Below are 18,141 nucleotides of genomic sequence, written 5' to 3' on the forward strand. Positions count from 1 at the left end.
ATGAGTTTGCTGAGTCTTGAGACCTTACTAGTGGCTTTGAAATCACTAGTAGCATTAAAACAAAACAAAAACAAAAAACAAAAAAAAACACACCTCTTTAAAATCATTGCTTTTAAGTTTTTATTCTATAACAGGCAGGTTTATTTTGTGGCTCAAATAATAATGTAAATTCTGTGTTTTATGCTACTGCTTCATAGTTAGAAATGAATGGAAATTGGAACTGGTGCAGAGGCAAATGGGGTAAGAGCTAAGCTAAGACAGATGCCTCTGAAACCTCCAAGTCCATGCAAATGGACCCCTTTGACTCTCCCAGCATGACCTTGGGAACTTCTGAACATCATTATCTGTGAATTACCTCTTCATGAATACTGCTCTCACATGTATGGTTTTCTCATTTTTGAAGTCATATAATACCATTCACCCTTAAGCATTTCTTGAAACAAAATTACTAGCAGAATTATTCAGTATTGTCCTAATGGTGATTTTATCCAGGACAGTCTTGGCTACTCACTTTTACCTGATCCAATTTTACTGTTAAATTACCAATAACATTCAGCTTCTTGGGTGCTTTAATAAAGAATATAATTGTCTGACTTCTAGATACATTAAGATAACAATTTTCTAACTTGCGGAAGGCCTAAGTAAGGTGTTTTCCTAGAACATCTAAGGAATATTATTTTTAAAGAAAAACAATCTGAAAAAGAAACACATAAATTTACTTTTTCATTCACAACCATATAGCTATGTATATATTTTATGTTTAAATGTGTAAAAATACATTATTCTATATTTCAATAAATCTAATGGAAAGAAAATTTTCATCCATTTGGATCCATAGTTTTTTTTTCCCTAATTAACAATGAACCTCTTTCTTGTTACATTTCCAAAAAAAAAAAATAGGATATAAGTATTATAAATAAGAGTATTCACTGAAAAAGTTTCCTAACCTACAGTTCTTATTATGTAATTATGTCTAGTTATTATTACTGATCACCATTTATGTACACAGCCCTGTGCCTAGTGTTGTCCGAAGATGTGTACATCCTGTTATCTAGTATATCAAAGAGCTCCCAAGGAGTTCAGGAGATCAGTTACCCAATAGACTAAAGAGAGGTATATTTGAAAAGAACAAAAAAGAATGAGATTTCTAAGGGAGTCAGGAGAAGTAAAGGAGAAAGAAAATATTCAAAAGTCCAAAAGATGGGATAGAGGCAATTTCAGAAAAATGGACAATCAAAAAATATTTATTGAGCACTAACGATATACCAGATACAAAAAATGAATGTGACAGGTATTCCCATTCAAGGAAGTCAAAATCTAGTCAAAAAGAAAACATAATAAATTAATGAAGTTGTTTTTAAAATTTACTATTGGTAATCAACTAATTCAATAAACACATGTAGTCCTTAATTCAAGACACAGACATTAAGACCGGCCCAGGATTAAATACTGGAGCTTAATGACTCTTCTTCAATTTTCCATGTGGCTATATTTTTCAAAACATTTCAGATATCATGTTAGGTTAATTCAGAAACACACTGCATTATGTGGCCCCTATTGAGACACTATACCATGATGGAGTTTTTAAAAAGTCTTAAAAGAATCTGCATTGTAGAAATTGTCACACAAACCAACCATTATGCTAGCTAAGATAAAGAAAAGTTTTCTATTAATCTACATGTTGGGTTTAAAGAGTAGAACAACACTGGCACTATGCACAGAGTCTAATAGTCTTTAACTTCAAAACTGTAAGTGTAGTTTTGGAGGTAGAGTCCTCTGTGCACAGTTATTTGTGACATCTTTCTAAAGATTTCATCAACATCCTTTGAAATAATAAGATATACAGGATGTTTGGGAGAAAATTTCTTAATTATGTATTCATTTTAGCTAAGTTTAATTTCATATGTCTATTGATTTTCTCAAATTCAAAGTATTCAAGTTGTACTTTCTCCTTAAGGGTTTTTTTAAAAAATCAAAATAGCCATGCATACACAAGAAAAAACAAACAAACAAAAACAACTAAAAATAACATGCATGTCACTGGTTGGCTACATAGATGGCTACATAATATTAAGAGTCAAACATTCTAAGCTTATTCACTCAACATTACTCATTTATAATCACACGGTTGCTCTGGTTGCTAAAGAGCCTCAAATCCAAATTACCAATATCTTTTAAAAAATTATCTAGACTCTAGAGAAAATGTTTGCCTTATAAACTTCAGTCTCACTGATTTTTTTTGTTTGCCATCAGGCAAATTCATTTTACAACAAAATTATCTAAATGTCAGAATGATTTTCTGGGTCTTTGTCAGTGAGTCGTTCTGTAGGATATTAGATAAGTCACTTAGTCTCATGGGTTGTGGGGAGGAGGTTAAACCTGGAGATACCCGTATTCTATTTTAACAAAACTCCGCATCAGTGAAAGAACATGGGCTGTCTCTGCTATTTAAATCTGCTAAGACCTATACCTTCCAAAGTCATCTGACCACTGCAGAACTAAAATTCTGACAGGACTCTTTGAATATTGTTTTATGAAAAGAATTCCAAAGCTTCTCACAGTATCATTTAAGAGAAAGGTACACACACCTCGACAAAGCATACTTTCTATTTCTTCACTCCAGTTTTAAAGTCAAATTCCATTTGCTAGACTAAGCCCATGAAATGTTTACCACTTCAAGAATCACCAGTAGGGTCTCAAGACTCAGCAAACAAAACACTAATGTTGAAAAAATATCTCTGAAAAACACTGTATATGAATGTGCATGATCTCAGCCTCTTGACTGTGCATCAAATACGTATTGGGAACCTAAATGCCAGGCCTTGCACTAGGCACTAGGAATTAGAAACATAAGACAGACACAGAGTGACAAAACATGAGACACATCTAACTCTGGAAAACGAACAAGGGGTGGTGGAAAGGGAGGTGGGCAGGGGGTTGGGGTGACTGGGTGATGGGCACTGAGGAGGGCGCTTGGCGGGATGAGCGATGGGTGTTATGCTAAATGTTAGCAATTTGAACTCCAATAAAAAAATAATAAATAAAAAAAGAGGGAGAGACACAGAGAAGGTTGTTTACGGTCTCACAGGACCATATTTAGGCCACTTGTAGAATGGTAACAGATACAGAATATTATGCATGATGTATATTTGACGTTTCATCATTTAATTTAACCCAGTAGCTCCTAAGAAGGTTGCATTAGGAAATTACATTCACAGGACTCTAATAATGTCAATATCCTGGGGTGATATTGTAACGTGGTTCTGCAAGGTACTACCATTGGTGGAAACTAGACATGTGCATAAGGGATAGCTCTGTCACTTCCTACAACTACATGTAAATACATGATTAGCTCAACAAAAAGTACATTTTAAGCCAATAATATATGGAATACAAAAACAATTTTTCATAGGCTGTCATAAAGAACAGTTGGTTTCTGGGATCAGCCCACAGTATTTTTATTTTTTGATGTGTAACCAACCCTCTTCGTATTTAAATACAAACCCCAATGGCTCAGGCCCTTCTTGTATTTAGCATGAGCCAGAGCAACAGCTTCCTGTTTGTTCATCCTATTAATGTCTCCCAATCCATCCTTCACTTTACTACAGATCTAGCTATATCATCTCTTAAAATCTTCCAATGGTTTCTTAGGGATAAAGTCCCAACTCTTCCTATGACACACAAAGCTTCTCAAGATGTGGCTCCTGCTCACCTTTCCAACCTTTAATTCTTGTGTGTCCCAAACACACAATCCTCGCCCATTTCCAAGCCTTGCACAGCTGCTTCCTCTGCCTCGAATGCCCTTTACCGTTATCCACTTAGCAAATGCCTGCTTGTCCTTTACTTTTCGTGACACCTGCCATCTCTTCTCAAAGGCCTTCTATGGTCTTCAGCAGAGCAGATTTCTCCTTACCCTTCATGAGCTTAGAGGTCCTTGTTCACATTTCAGCAGCGCACAAGGGGACTAGTGTCTCACTAGTTTCAAGACCATGGAAGGCACCCTATCAGCCTTATTTCCCTCTCTGTCCTCTAAATCATTCACAGTACCTAGCATTTGGAAAGCATTCACATGTTTGCTGAAAAAATGACGACTTGCAATGAGCTTTTATGATTCTAATAGCCTAAAATAGCAAGAAATTAATCAGAAAAAAAGAGACATTGATTTTACTTTAGAAAAACAAAGTTTAATGTATGAAGCAATTACTAAAAATTAGAGTATATATTACATGTAAAATAAAACAAAGAAAATGAATTCAATTCTTTACCAACTCAGTGGGAACAGTTATTCTCAAATATTAGTTGTAACAAACTCCAAAAGGAAAGTAAGAAAAGGAAATAGCAGTCACCTTATTTTCTCACATTCTACCTCCGGTATTACTGTATGCACATTAACAAAGATGCACTAGGTTTAGATGTGCTGATATAAAATCATCCATAAACTGCATTAACTGGAAGAACAAACAGTTAAGGAATACTGTATACTCATTTGTATTTTAAAAATGAGGGTGGAGAGGATATAAACATATAAGCTTGAATACTCAGAAACTTCCTCCAACAGTAGTGGCCAGTTTCTGGAGATTGTATATAAGGCTCTGAGGCAGGAGGGAGATTTCACAATACTCCATTTTAGTCCAGATTTTTGCTATGGGTCTGTATTAGGTTTTTATCTTTAAAATCTCATTAAAACAAAAAGAAACACAACCTACCTAAGGACTCTTGAAGCACTTGGCTTTTGGCACTCTCCCTGTTCAGAACCCAGCCATTGTGCTCTAAAACATCCAAGCCCCAACAAGAGGCCAGATGTGTGTGTTCAAGTCAGTGGCCAGCACAGACTATGGCCCTGAGTGAGCTACCTCAATCCGGCTGACTCAAGACTGAAATGATGAGCACTACTTCCACCTGACTGCAATCATAAGAGAGGTACTAAGTTAGAGCTGCCCAGAGAAGCCAAGCTAACCAGGAGAGAAAAAAGAATAAATTGTTTTAAGCCAAAGGAAAAAATAGAAAAACTAGTTAAGGATTTCTGCCTTAAAATGCAAGTTGATCACATGCATTTATTTAAACTCTGTCCTGGCAGTTCACTAAATTAACATTAAAAGAAATCAAGGTGAGGGGATGTCTGGCTGGCTTGGTCAGTAGACTCTTGATCTTGGGATTCTGAGTTCAAGTCCCATGCTGGGTGTGGAGACTAATTTAAATAGAGAGAGAAAGAGAGAGAGAGAGAGAGAAACTAATTAATTAATTAAGGTGAAAACCCACAGAGCGAGGAGAACTGAAGACATTTTGAGGAAAACTTAAGAGGAACAGCTGCAAAAGGAGAACAGACTGGATAACTTTTAGCAGACCTGAGAAATCAGGGACCAATAGTACTTTCTAGAGAAAACTGAGCAGAAAAGACTCAGTGGAAGGCAAGTCTAAGGCCTAGATTTCTAGACAAGAGTACTAAGTAAAAATCTACTAGTAATTAGTGCAAGCCCTACCCAAAGCAGTCAACTGTGAGAATATTTTGAGAAACATATGAACATAAAACATTTACCTTCCAAGTGCATTTCACAGGAAACTATTGGAGGATGTCAACCCAGAAACTGGAAGATGCAGGATAGAAGAAATGAGGAGGCCAAATCAGGATACTGAGTCAGGAGGCCTATAAGCAGACAGTCCAAATGCAATAGTACTACAGAGTTTCTAGAACAGAGGTCTCAAGGAAAGAAAAAAAACTGATACACGGATTGGTGTGAACATGGAAGAAACTACCAATAGACATTGAACAGACCCAGAAGAGAAATTAAGGATTCCTACATGAAAATTTGTAGATGTGGAAAGGAGAAGGTGGAGCAGTTACTAAGTTCAAGAAAAAAACAAAAGTTGTATAAGAATAGAAATGTAATCACAGACACTATTTGGATCCCCAGTAAGTGATATTTTAGGTATCTGTTTAACAATGTCAACAATGACAATAACAAACAGTATGGAGAAGAGAGAAAGGTTGTAATAGGAAGTCAATAGGTAATGCCTGAAAAAAATTAAGAAATGGGCATATTACTTTAAAAAATGAAAAAAAAGTCTGTAAGTGGTGGGGTGCAGGGTTGCTGTTTACAGTGTATTTTAAAATTTATTTTCTTAGACATCTACTAATGCTATGAATGATTTATATTTTCATTAATCATAACTTTGTTATCAGCAAGTACAAGAATGATCTTATGAAATAACATAAAGTTGTTGGGTTCAGCAGCAGAAGCCACTACAGACATATTTCTTGCTAATAACTGTTTTTAAAATTCAAAATACCAATAAAGTCTTGCCAGTCGATATATAAAGTGAGAAGGCACTGTATTCTTCTCTCTCATAACAGTAAAGAATCCATCCCAATATCTACCTTACATTTATCAGTGCACTGGTTTGATTAGTGAGATAAACCACTCGAAGTTTCTACCAAGAAAAAAATGTCACATATGTGCTTTGATAAACACAGATCAGAGTCAAGTGCTTTTCTTTCCCAAATCTTAGCTGGTATTGGTCATCAATAATCTCTCTATCATCATGATTCTTCTAAACTAATTCAAATTTAAAACTGAATAACTAAAATGAATAATTTCTTATGCCCTTGAAAAAACATGAATACTTTTCAATATCTTTTCCTAAGAATGTACTTTCTTTAGATGTATTAGTAATAATTTTTAAAAATATAGTAAACAGACTCAGAAAACTAGACTATGCAAAAAAAAAAAAAAACCTGAATCCAAAAAGAAGAAAACTCTTGAGAAAATGCAGGTTCCTCCTACCCCAAAAATGATTCTCTGAAAATTACTATTATCATTTCAGATTGTGTTTCACTTTCTGACTTTCTAGATTCAGAAACAAAATCAGACCAGGATCTGAGGAAGGCTTTATTAAAACGGGAACACCTTGAAGGAACAACATAACAACTGAATAAAATGACATACTTCTAGAGAACCTGACACACTTCCTCATATATTCTGCGTATGTCTATTTTAATGAGAAATAGAAAACCCATGTTGTATTCAGTTTCCAAAATTGTACTGAGAACTTATTTATTGGAAAACTCTTAAGAACTAAAACAGTAACTATTAAGAGCTAAAGTAGAACTCAAAGTTCACATCCTCCTTTAAAATGAAAATAATGACAGTGCCTGGATAGGCTTAGTTGGTTAAGCGTCTGACCCTTGATTTCGGCTCAGATCGTGATCTTAGGATCTTGAGATCAAGCCAAGAGTTAGGCTCTGTGCTCAGCAGGGAGTCTTCTTGAGAGTCTCTCTCCCTCTCTCTTCCCGCTCTTTCTGCCCCACCCCTTACATGCTCTCTCTTTCCCTCCCTTCTCTCTAGAATGAATCCAATCTTTAAAAATAAAATCATAAAAATAGTATACTATAAACAAATATGTATATAACATTTATATATATATAAATATATATAAAGAATATAAAATAAAACATGTCCGTAAAACTAAATACCCTGATTAATTCTATATGAACACTATTTCCTAGGAACAAATAAAGCAAGATATATGCAAAAATTTATTTGTAAATTATACTTGGTTAACAACCAATTCATATATTAAAAAGCTTCTTTATTACAATTTCCAAAGGAAATTTTGAAATCTGTGGACAATCAAATGAGTCTGTACTTATTAGTCACATTAGGGAGTAACTGCTGTTTAAGACCACAATGAGAGAAACAGCTTTATACACAGGACAGGTGAAAAGAGAAGCTGGGTTAAAATGTAACAAAGAAGGTTGTGAATTTAAATCACATGAAGTAAAAATAAACACGTAACATATACCAGCCATATATCAATACTATTTTCCTTACCTGCCAGATAGAGGGCAAATGATATAAATCTATGGTAGCGAATGAGGAATTGGAGTTGCTCTTCTCTTTGAACAAATGTAGCAAAATAATCAGCTACAGTCTCTCCATAGAAAAAGTAGTTTACACACAGTAGAAAGTACCTATAATTCAAAAACAATTAGCCTTTTTTATATTTGAAGCCTTCTTTCCCTGTGAAACTCAAAAGACTATTCTCTACATTTTGATGATCCCACAAAGATCAAAAACCAAATTAAGTAGGCAGGTTTAGGATATTCCAAAACATGTTTTTCTGCTTTTAAATTTAATTCCAAATGTATCCATCAACAAAAATTGACTGAAAATAGCTCATGCCGCTACTTAGGTCAAATCTAATGCCAGACACATTGGGAAACAATGTAAAAAATGCTACACGTACACAAACACACACATTCTTTCTTTCTCATAGACACACACAGATACACACATTCAGTACTGATTATAATGAATATTCACTCCCCACTACTCACAGCTCTAAAGCCTTTTAATAAGGCAGATCCTATGCCAAACCCCCACCTGCCTTAAGGAAAATCAAAGGGGAAAGCACAAAGAGGTAATTTAACCTCTGACCTCTCTCTTCACTGCCCTGTGCATACTGGTGTCTTTCTTCCTCTCCTCCATGTTACAGATGGATTCCAGTGGCACAGTGATTCTTAAGAAGTAGTAGTGGGTGATGGGAGCAAGCAGCAGGTAAAAATCTCTAAGAGAAACCTCTTTATACTGTGTAATCACCTATCCCTCCACCCAGCTGTCTGGTATATCCTTTCCCTCTAGGAGAAAGGATGGATCAACAGTGACATTTTGCTGATGGCAGCTTGTGTGAGCCACGGGAAAAGGCTGAGAAACATTGCCTCAGAGTTCTTCTGTCCCTCTTCCTTTGAAGAGCAGAGTTCCAGGTGGTCAGGAGAGCAGAGGAGGAAAGGAACAATTTCCCTTCTAGTTGTCATGGGCTGAATCAGATCCCAATGTTTTCAAAGTTAAAGTATTCTCATTTCTATTAGCTGTAATACCATTTTCCATTCTCTTACAATGGAAATGGTCTTTGACTCCTCTCTAAGGCTATCAAGGCCTACTCTAGCCCACCAATCCAACTTTTTCCCCATTATTCTGCCCAGGAAAAGTCTCTCCATCTGTGGCATGTGCCTCCTCCATTCCCCATCTAGAACCTGATGAGTGTGTCCTCCCCAATCCAGAACACTCTTTTCTATCCAAAACTTGTCTTTATTTCAAGTGATAGTTTGTTTCTCACCTTCTCCATAAAGACTTCTACAATCACTGGAGCCCATCCTTAGTTTTTTTTCCTCCTATACTTAGAATCAATCAATCCTTTGTGGTTTAGCATTTAATTGTTCCCTAACTGCGTAATCTACCTAACATCTCCCATACATTTTGCCCTTCATGAGTAAAACCTGCTATAAGGCAAAATTAGCTATTACCAAAACCAAAAAACTATTTTTTGACCCCTTTAAACCTCAAAGGTGATACATTTGTTTTCTTAAGACACTGGACCCTCTGGCTGATAATAATCTTAAAACTATATTCAAAGGCATGGCTAGTTAATAATGAATAATCATATTATCATGATTCCTGATAAAAGTCTTAATAACTAAAAATCCTAGCTGAAAAGTTGTAAAGATATATAAGACTTTAAATATTAAAATCACATTACTTTTTAAACTAATTTTTACATGTATTTGTACATATATAATATTTCATGGGCTGGTAATTGCCAGTGCTACTTATAAGGTTGCCTTATACTGCCCCCTCCAAGAGTCTTACTCTTCCCTCCAACTACCCTCCAGGTAGCATGTCATGGGGTCCCAGGCCTGAAGACAAGATCAAACCAGGAACAACAAAGTTAGGAGTCATCATTCCTCTCTCTGTGCCCTCCACATACATACCCCATCCCTGCCCTGTCCCCAAAGCCTACAGGGATGTGGGCCAGTGAGGGTAGGAAGGAAACAGATATTTATCCTAGGCTTTCCTTCCCTTGAATAAACCACTCAAGAAACAAAACAGAAAACCCACAACTATTTTCGTATCTCATCTATCACTCTTTGTAGAGATAATCTAATTTTGTGTGTGGTCTCATGTCAACTGAGGCAAAATAAAGCAAATCATGCATGTTTATAACATTTTACAAAATGAAATTTTATTAAAATTATCATTATAAAGGATATAAAATGTGTCCAATATAATGTTTTTTAAAGAGGAAGATATATACAGATATAAAGTATCTCTACAAAGACTGAAAGAAATGAAAATAGTTGCGTTGGGATGGGAGACTTACAGGTGATTTTCTTCTTTTCAAAATCCAGTTGCATTCTTTTTATTTATCTTCCTCCAGAAATCAATCTATACCATCAACTGTGTGATACTGACCAATCAGGATGCTTCCTTTACAAACTTTAGAAAAGAGTCAAATGTTCATATCTGAAACAGCTTTAAATTACTTACCAGCTTAATGTTCTAAACCATGGCAGGTCATAAGAGCGATAGACTCTATAACCTATAGTGATAATTTCATGGAAGCATTTCACTTGGATGCCTAGAACCTGAAACCAAGAGAATACATTAACATACATCTCTTAGTGTTTACATTTGTGCTTCATCCTTTAACACACAGTTTGTTGTCATATGTATTTTAAAAATCTTTAGCCTGCCCATTTTTAATTATTCTAAATGTCAGCAGCAGAAGTTCAATAGTTGGTGTTTCTAAAATCAAGTGATATTTCAGAGGGGTAAGCAAATCAACAGGGATAGAGTCTGGTTGGTCTCAACTGACTAGGCTTTATCCCTCATTACTACTTCATTTCACTAGTCCATCTTAAGATGGACAATCTTTTTGTCCATTTTGTTTCTTGAGTTATCCTACGAAAACGATCATATGTGCAAGTTTGCTTATATGTATTTCTTTACATCCTGGTATGCTTTCTAAAGATAAAGATACTGTTAGAACAAATGGTTAAAACATCTATACCCTGTCGCCCAGCAGGGTTTGGGCACAGTCTTTTTATTCCTCCAGCTGTGCCAACTCTCATATAGCCAGCTGCATACATCTCTCATCAATCCAAGTGGTGCTACTACACTGGCAAATTATAAACTGCCTTCTACATTTGCAGCCACGTCAGCCAGTCAACTGATTCTATGTGTTTTTGTTTGCACAGTGTCCTATGTACATTCATAATAAATGGATTAATATTTACAAATCCTTTTTTGATGGTCTACTTAATAGTCCTTCAAACTGCTGTATCCATCAACTTGGGTATAGGTAATGCTTGCCTTAAATCAACTCCAAGACTTGAAGAGCAATTGGCAAGTTGAACACATTACCATGAACCAAAAGACTGAAATCTTTGTGAATGTAGCAGACTAACTTTTTCAGTCTCTAGAGAGTATACCCAAGGGCTTGGTTTTGTACAGCCCTGCACCTAAGAACAATTATATCTATACACATACACACACATATGTATATATTATACATATATATTTTTTTAGATTTTTACTTATTTATTTGAAAGAGAAAGAGCAAGATCAGGGACAGAGTGAGAGGGAGAGAGAGAAGCAGACTCCCCATTGAGTCCCCAGGATCCTGGGATCATGATCTTAACCAAAGACTGATGCTTAACCAACTGAGCCACCCTGGTGCCTCAGATTTTGTTTTTAAAAAGTTAAAAACTAAACCCAAACATGATGTGACTGAGAAATATGTGGTTCCTTAAAACCTAAAATATTTTCACCTGCTTCTTTAAAAAGCTTACCAAACTCTACCCAAGAATACTTTGGTGTTTCTTTTAAGCTTTCCACAAATTAGCTTTCCTAAAGCTAGTGTTCAGGATGTTCTTAAGTTGTATTTCCCATTTTACCTATTACACGTCCAGTCACATATTTAAAGTAACTGTGCCCCCTCAGCCACACGATGAGAAAATACTAGGCCAAACTACTATAAGTATTTTTTTTTATGAAAAAGTCATTACTGTTTTATAACATAAAGACAAGAAGAAATTCAAATAGCATCCTTCAAGTAAGCTTTGAATATAATGTCAAAAGTCATTTTTAAAAATAATCACAGAATGGAGACAATGATAGACATTAAAATACAATGGCAAAGCCATGCTATTTGTAGAACCAAAGGCTTTTAAAATATCAGATGTACTGATGCAATTTCTATTTGCTAAATGAACACATTTGCTCAAGAACAGCCATTAGCACTATACATGGTATTTTACCGAGGGGGGAAAAACTACTTTTAATAGCACATACATATATATTTATATGACTGTCAATCACAGTTTGCAAGTAGAATCAATATAGAGCTACTGGGAAAAAAGCAAATGGAGGATTCAAAACAACATAGCTAAAATCCTTAAAATATATCTGCATCTTCCAGGCTGGGTGATCACATGGAAACTAAATTTCCAGGCCATCAACACTGGTAGCAACATACATTGGTAGGGCTCTGCTGGCCCCATAATCAATACCGGTAACAACATACCAATGTAGGGCTCTGCTGGCCCCATAAATGTATTAAGAGCCTTAAAAACCACCATCAATATGTAAATGCTGACTCTGCTAGTTATGGAGGATTTGGAGAAATAATATAGGACATCTTTCCTCAGAGAGGTATAGACTGTCAGGGAAGACACAAGTGGCTACAACACCACGTCGAAATAGCCACATGGATGTAAGCATGAGCAAACAAAACACCTGTGGCTGGCAAGGGGGACAGGCTGCAGTTGGGAGAGAGAAGGATATATAGAATCACATACACTGGAGAGGATGAGGCGTGTTAGGGAACTACAGGTAGTTCAGAGTTGCTGAGACGCAAAGATGGGGTTGAGAAGCAGAGACAAGCCTGGTCACAGAATCACAGCAAGCAGCACCAAGCAGTACCCAAAGGAGTTCAGGCTGATCACTAAAGGACATGATCAGATGTATAGGTTGGGGATAAGAGAGGTAGAAAGAATGGACTAGAGCAGCAGCAAAAGTAGAAAGAGTAAGGCAGGCAAGATACCACCATTCACCCAAGTGCAGATGACTCTTTAACTGGGCCAGTGGCAGAGGGGGATAATATACGGAATAAGAAACTGAGGAAGTAGAACCGGCTGGATTTTCTGGTGGAGGAAACTGCGGGGCAGGGGAGGGGTGGCTAAGAGAGACTGGGGAACACAGAATAACATCTGGAAAGATTTATGCAGAATGGCTGGGGATGAAACAGAAGTTCAGATTTGGATATGTTGAGTTCAAACTATGGTTATCCATGGGTTATCCAAATAAAAGTGCCCATTTTCACTTCGGAATCTATTCAAAGAAAATAATCCTGGGCAGCCCAGGTGGCTCAGCAGTTTAGCGCCGCCTTCAGCTCAGGGCGTGATCCTGGAGACTGGGGATCGAGTCCCATGTCAGGCTCCCTGCACGGAGCCTGCTTCTCCCTATGCCTGTGTCTCTGCCTGCCTCTCTCTCTCTCTCTCTCTCTCATGAATAAATAAATGAAATCTTAAAAAGTAAAAGAAAATAATCCTGCATGTGATAAAGAATATGTTCAGGATAGTGTTATTCAACATAAAGAAAAACCAAAACATAACTTGAATGTCTGAAAATAGCACAGTGGTTCATAACTTATGATGCATTCCATTCCACTGAGTCAATGAATGTGTTAAAGTTGATAGGGGCTGTCTGGGTGGCTCAGCTGGTTGAGGGTCTGACCCCTGGTTTCAGTTATGATTTCATGGGATTGAAGCCCACATAGGGCTCTGAGCTAAGTGAGGAGTGTGCTTCAGATTCTCTCTCCCTCCCTCTGTGATCCTTCCCCAGTTCATTGGCACACATGTGCACTTTCTTTCTCGCAAATAAATAAATAAAATGTTAAAAAAAATTTTTTTTAATGAAGTTGATGGCTGTAAAGATGGTGGAACAACACAAAACAGTCAATATAATATTTAGTTTGAAAAGCAGGATACAAAAGTCTAGTCATATTATGACTATAGCCATGATTTTTAATACATAAAAGAGATAAAAGAAAACCAGAAGTATTAATTGGGTTTTGGTAGTTGATGATAGGGTTAGGAGTGATTTTCAAAAAATTATCAATTTCCCAAAGTAATTTTAACACACTTGCATAACTCTCACAATATGAAAAAATAAACTAAATATATAATTTAGTTGTAAGTAGTATATTATAAATTATATAATGTAAATTAAAACTTATAGGCATTTCCAAGGAGACGAGGGGGGGAGCCTGTTATATTATCTGCCTCTATATCAAAATATGCTTTAGTATCTCCATCACTTAGAACGTATGACTGCAAGCTATGAATGCTACAATACTATAAGTAGAAGGCTGAAGGAAAAAAAGCTTTTAATTTTAAGGAACATCTTATTATTCATTACTCATATTTTGAGTTCCATCTTAAAGTAGTAACTATCATTTCCTAGAAATAAGTTTTCAATAAAATTCCCTTGAATTAGTCATTTATGAATGTTGATATTGTAGGGCAAATGGAAGCTAGATACATGCATACTTCTCAAAATATAAATGACCTCGTGAGTGATATGAATATAAATAAGACTTTATAACACATAAAAGTAGTATCAATTGAATACCAACAATGTGTGCCTATGTGTTTATTCATCCATATTTCCTTAATGTGAATACCATAAATACAACATATGTATGGATGCATGTGCACATGTGTGCCTGTGTGTGCATGCACTGCAAAAACCTAAGTAAAAGCAATAAGAGTTAAAATCTACTTTAACTAGATTTTTAATATTCTTTGCTGATTAAGCTCACCAATGAAAGGAAGAACTTGTAATAAAATGGTATTTTCCTCTCATAGTAGAAAGAGAGACAAGAGAGCCTAAGCACTTTAGGTATGCTTATGATTCTTTTTTTAAAAATCAGAGTTCAAATATGTGAGGATGTCTCTAAAAGTGTTTTAAGGCAGGTGGGGGGAACGGGGTGACTGGGTGACGGGCACTGAGGAGGGCACTTGAAGGGATGAGCACTTGGCACTATACTATATGTTGGCAAATCGAACTTCAGTTTAAAAAAAAAGTGTTTTCCAGCAATTGCACTGCTGGGGATTTACCCCAAAGATATAGATGCAGTGAAACACCGGGACACCTGCACCCCAATGTTTATAGCAGCAATGTCTACAATAGCCAAACTGTGGAGGGAGCCTCAGTGTCCATCGAAAGATGAATGGATAAAGAAGACGTGGTTTATGTATACAATGGAATATTACTCAGCCATTAGAAACGACAAATACCCACCATTTGCTTCAACATTGAGGGACCTGGAGGGTATTATGCTGAGTGAAATAAGTCAATCGGAAAAGGACAAACATTATATGGTCTCATTCATTTGGGGAATATAAAAATTAGTGAAAGGGAATAAAGGGAAAGGAGAGAAAATGAGTGAAAACATCAGTGAGGGTGACAAAACATGAGAGACACCTAACTCTGGGAAATAAACTAGAGGTAGTGGAAGGGGAAGTGGGCGGGGGGTTGGGGTGACTGGGTGATGGGCACTGAGGGGGGCACTTAGCGGGATGAGCACTGGGTGTTATATGTTGGCAAATTGAACTCCAATAAAATTTTTTAAAAAGTGTTTTGAATTTTCTCATTAATGAGTGGTTAAAAATTAGCCTTTATCTACAAATTCTGGCCTGAGTTACCATACCAAACAGTTTAGTTTGGAGAAAAATGTTAACTTACTCACATGGATCCCACCAAACCAGCCTGAATCCAAGTATCAAGAACGTTCATGTTCTTCAATGTCTTAGATCAAAAGTACCTTCTAAAGGGGAATAATAATTTAAGTGATCCCCAATATTTTCAATGGCTCCCCAATGCTTTACAAATAAATCCCAAACTTCTTCACATAGTATTGCAAGGGCCTTCAGAATCTGATCTCCAATTACTTTTGCCAGTTCAAAGGTCCTGTGCTCCAGGAAGAGTATTGCTCACCTTGTTCTGACACATCCAGCCATTTAGGCGTTTGCTCAGTGCTCACTCCCCCTGATATACCTTCAGGTCCACTGAAAGGTCCCCTCCTCCACCAAGCCTTACTGAGCTGTCAGCTATAACCCAATCTCTTCATCCCCTGCCCTGACACTCAGCACACAGCACTGAAAAGTGGTCTGCACACACTCACTCCTGAAAGGCCCACATGGTGGTCGCTGGCACTCACTGCCTTCTATGGGTTCACCCTGAGAAGATCAGGAGTGGCTGGATTAGATATTTTTTTTACTGTGTTCAACCAACAATGTCTATCACAGTACTCACCCACTTATGTACTATACTATTTATTCACATGGTTACTTATATATGTCTCTGCCATTAGATTTGAGTTCTTTGAAATTAGGGATCTAGCTAATAGTCCTATATGATAAAGTTCATGTGCGTGTAAGCAATATCTAATGCTTGGCAAGACGTATTTATTATGTATACTTGGTCTCTGCTGAGTGAACACACTGAATGGCCATTTTGCAAACAGAAAAAAATTGGTGCAGGTCATTTCATGAACTAGAAGATGCCTAAGGGAACTAAATTTGCTGTTAGCAAATCTTGAGCTACCTTCTTTTTCATGAGATGCTCAAATTACTTCAATCAGATCAGTGCTGAAAAACAAAGCAAGAAATACTTAGGTAAATGTAAAACACTTACAAGAAGCATCAGCATAAAGGATCCCATGTAGATGATCAGGAAAAACAACGAAATCATAGTTAGAGTAAGAATTCCACGAATCCACCAGTTTTTCCACCTACAGAGAAAATGTTTATTCAGTTAGCATTTAATGTATTCTTTCCTAAAGTTTTTTGTGTGGTCTCAGTATGGATTTTCCTAAACTCCTCTTAAGAATCCCTTACTTCACCTTATACAATAATAATGAAAACAAAAGCCAAACAAACAGCATTGGTTCACTTACTTAGAGCTAAATTAAGTGTAAAAATTAGTTAGCCAAAGAAAGAAATGAATTTTTGTTCAGCCATGATTGAAGATGAATCACCAGGCTAGGCAGTGAGATGGTCAATGTGTACATGTGCACACCCCACCAGGGTTATTCAGAAGGGAAGAAAAGCCCTCTGAAAAGATGTTCTATCCTTTTGGGTGGCAGATAAAAACAATAATGATTTTATTAGGATGGTTTAGAGAACACAGCTTTCCAATGAGAAAAAGTAAAGAAAGGTTAACACAGAAGTGAAACTGCAGAGCATAGCGGTTTAACTGAAATTTCAGAGGACACGAGGTCGTCAGTCACTAAGGACAAGGCCAGACTGATGGTCACTTCCTTCTAGTGCTCAAAGTAAGCTGCTGGTTTTCCTCACTTAGGGACAGGAGCCTGAAGTACAAAAGCATTTCCACATCTGTGGGCCTTCTCATGTTCCTTAGGGCAGAGCTTCTCTGCTGTATGCCTGGCTAGCCTGAGAACTAATCTCCCTGGATCCTCTGGGTGTCAGTAAGGGCACCGGGTACCCAGTGGCCCTCCCTCCATACCCAGGAGACTCACACTCATCCCCAGCGTATTTTACAAGTACTGTCACTCTTTCTGTGGCCATGTCATGAAAAATGTCAGCAGCCACTATTCTAATAGGATTAGAATAATACCTATATATGGATGGTATTTCTGAATTTAAAATTCCTTCTCCCCTGTTTTATTCATTCTACGGTCCTTTTACACTGAACTCACAGTAAAGTTTTTCTTTAAGACTTTTCTGGGTTTTATTAATTCTAATGATAGCATTGAAATTATGTTACAAGAGATCTGGATTCACCTTATAGTAACATACATACACATATGTGTGTATACACACACACATACACACACAGTGTTCAAAGCACAGGCCTTCGTTGTCCTGTCTATAGAAAGAAATATTAGCTGACTTCATCCATTTGTCAAATATTGATTGCATTCCCTGTTTTCAATCACTCTCCTATACAGTCTAGATATTTCTTAAATATGCCTTTTAGGATGCCATTTCTGCACTCAAGTTCTAAAATGCCAACAACACTGAATTGAAACTCTTTCATCTAGCTTCCCAGTTTTTTTATGAAGTGGTCAAATTGTACTTACCCAACTCTATTTCCCTCTACTGCGTAACAAACTATGTAGACTCACCAATTTCTCATGAGACTGTAACTTTTAGGGCTGAACTGAAGTGAGTGGAGAGTCAAAAAATGCTACAGCTGAAAAGTTCCATTGGCTTTTACAGACATAACTCTTTGTGGATTAATAAATAGACTGGGAACTGGGCTACGTCAGAGGGCTAGT

General features: G+C 36.7%; 1 protein-coding gene across 1 annotated transcript in view; it reads right to left on the reverse strand.

Moving 5' to 3' along the window:
• CDS1 (CDP-diacylglycerol synthase 1) overlaps positions 1–18,141 on the reverse strand; it is a 67,044-nt gene that overhangs the window by 24,577 nt on the left and 24,326 nt on the right. The window contains exons 3-5 of the mRNA XM_072755766.1: positions 16,536–16,632; positions 10,323–10,420; positions 7,830–7,969 (exon numbers count right to left, since the gene is read on the reverse strand). Of these exons, the coding sequence (XP_072611867.1) occupies positions 7,830–7,969; positions 10,323–10,420; positions 16,536–16,632 (335 nt within the window). The remainder of the gene's footprint in view (positions 1–7,829; positions 7,970–10,322; positions 10,421–16,535; positions 16,633–18,141) is intronic.

This window comes from Vulpes vulpes, chromosome 4 (genome assembly GCF_048418805.1).
Source record: "Vulpes vulpes isolate BD-2025 chromosome 4, VulVul3, whole genome shotgun sequence".
Taxonomy (NCBI): domain Eukaryota; kingdom Metazoa; phylum Chordata; class Mammalia; order Carnivora; family Canidae; genus Vulpes; species Vulpes vulpes.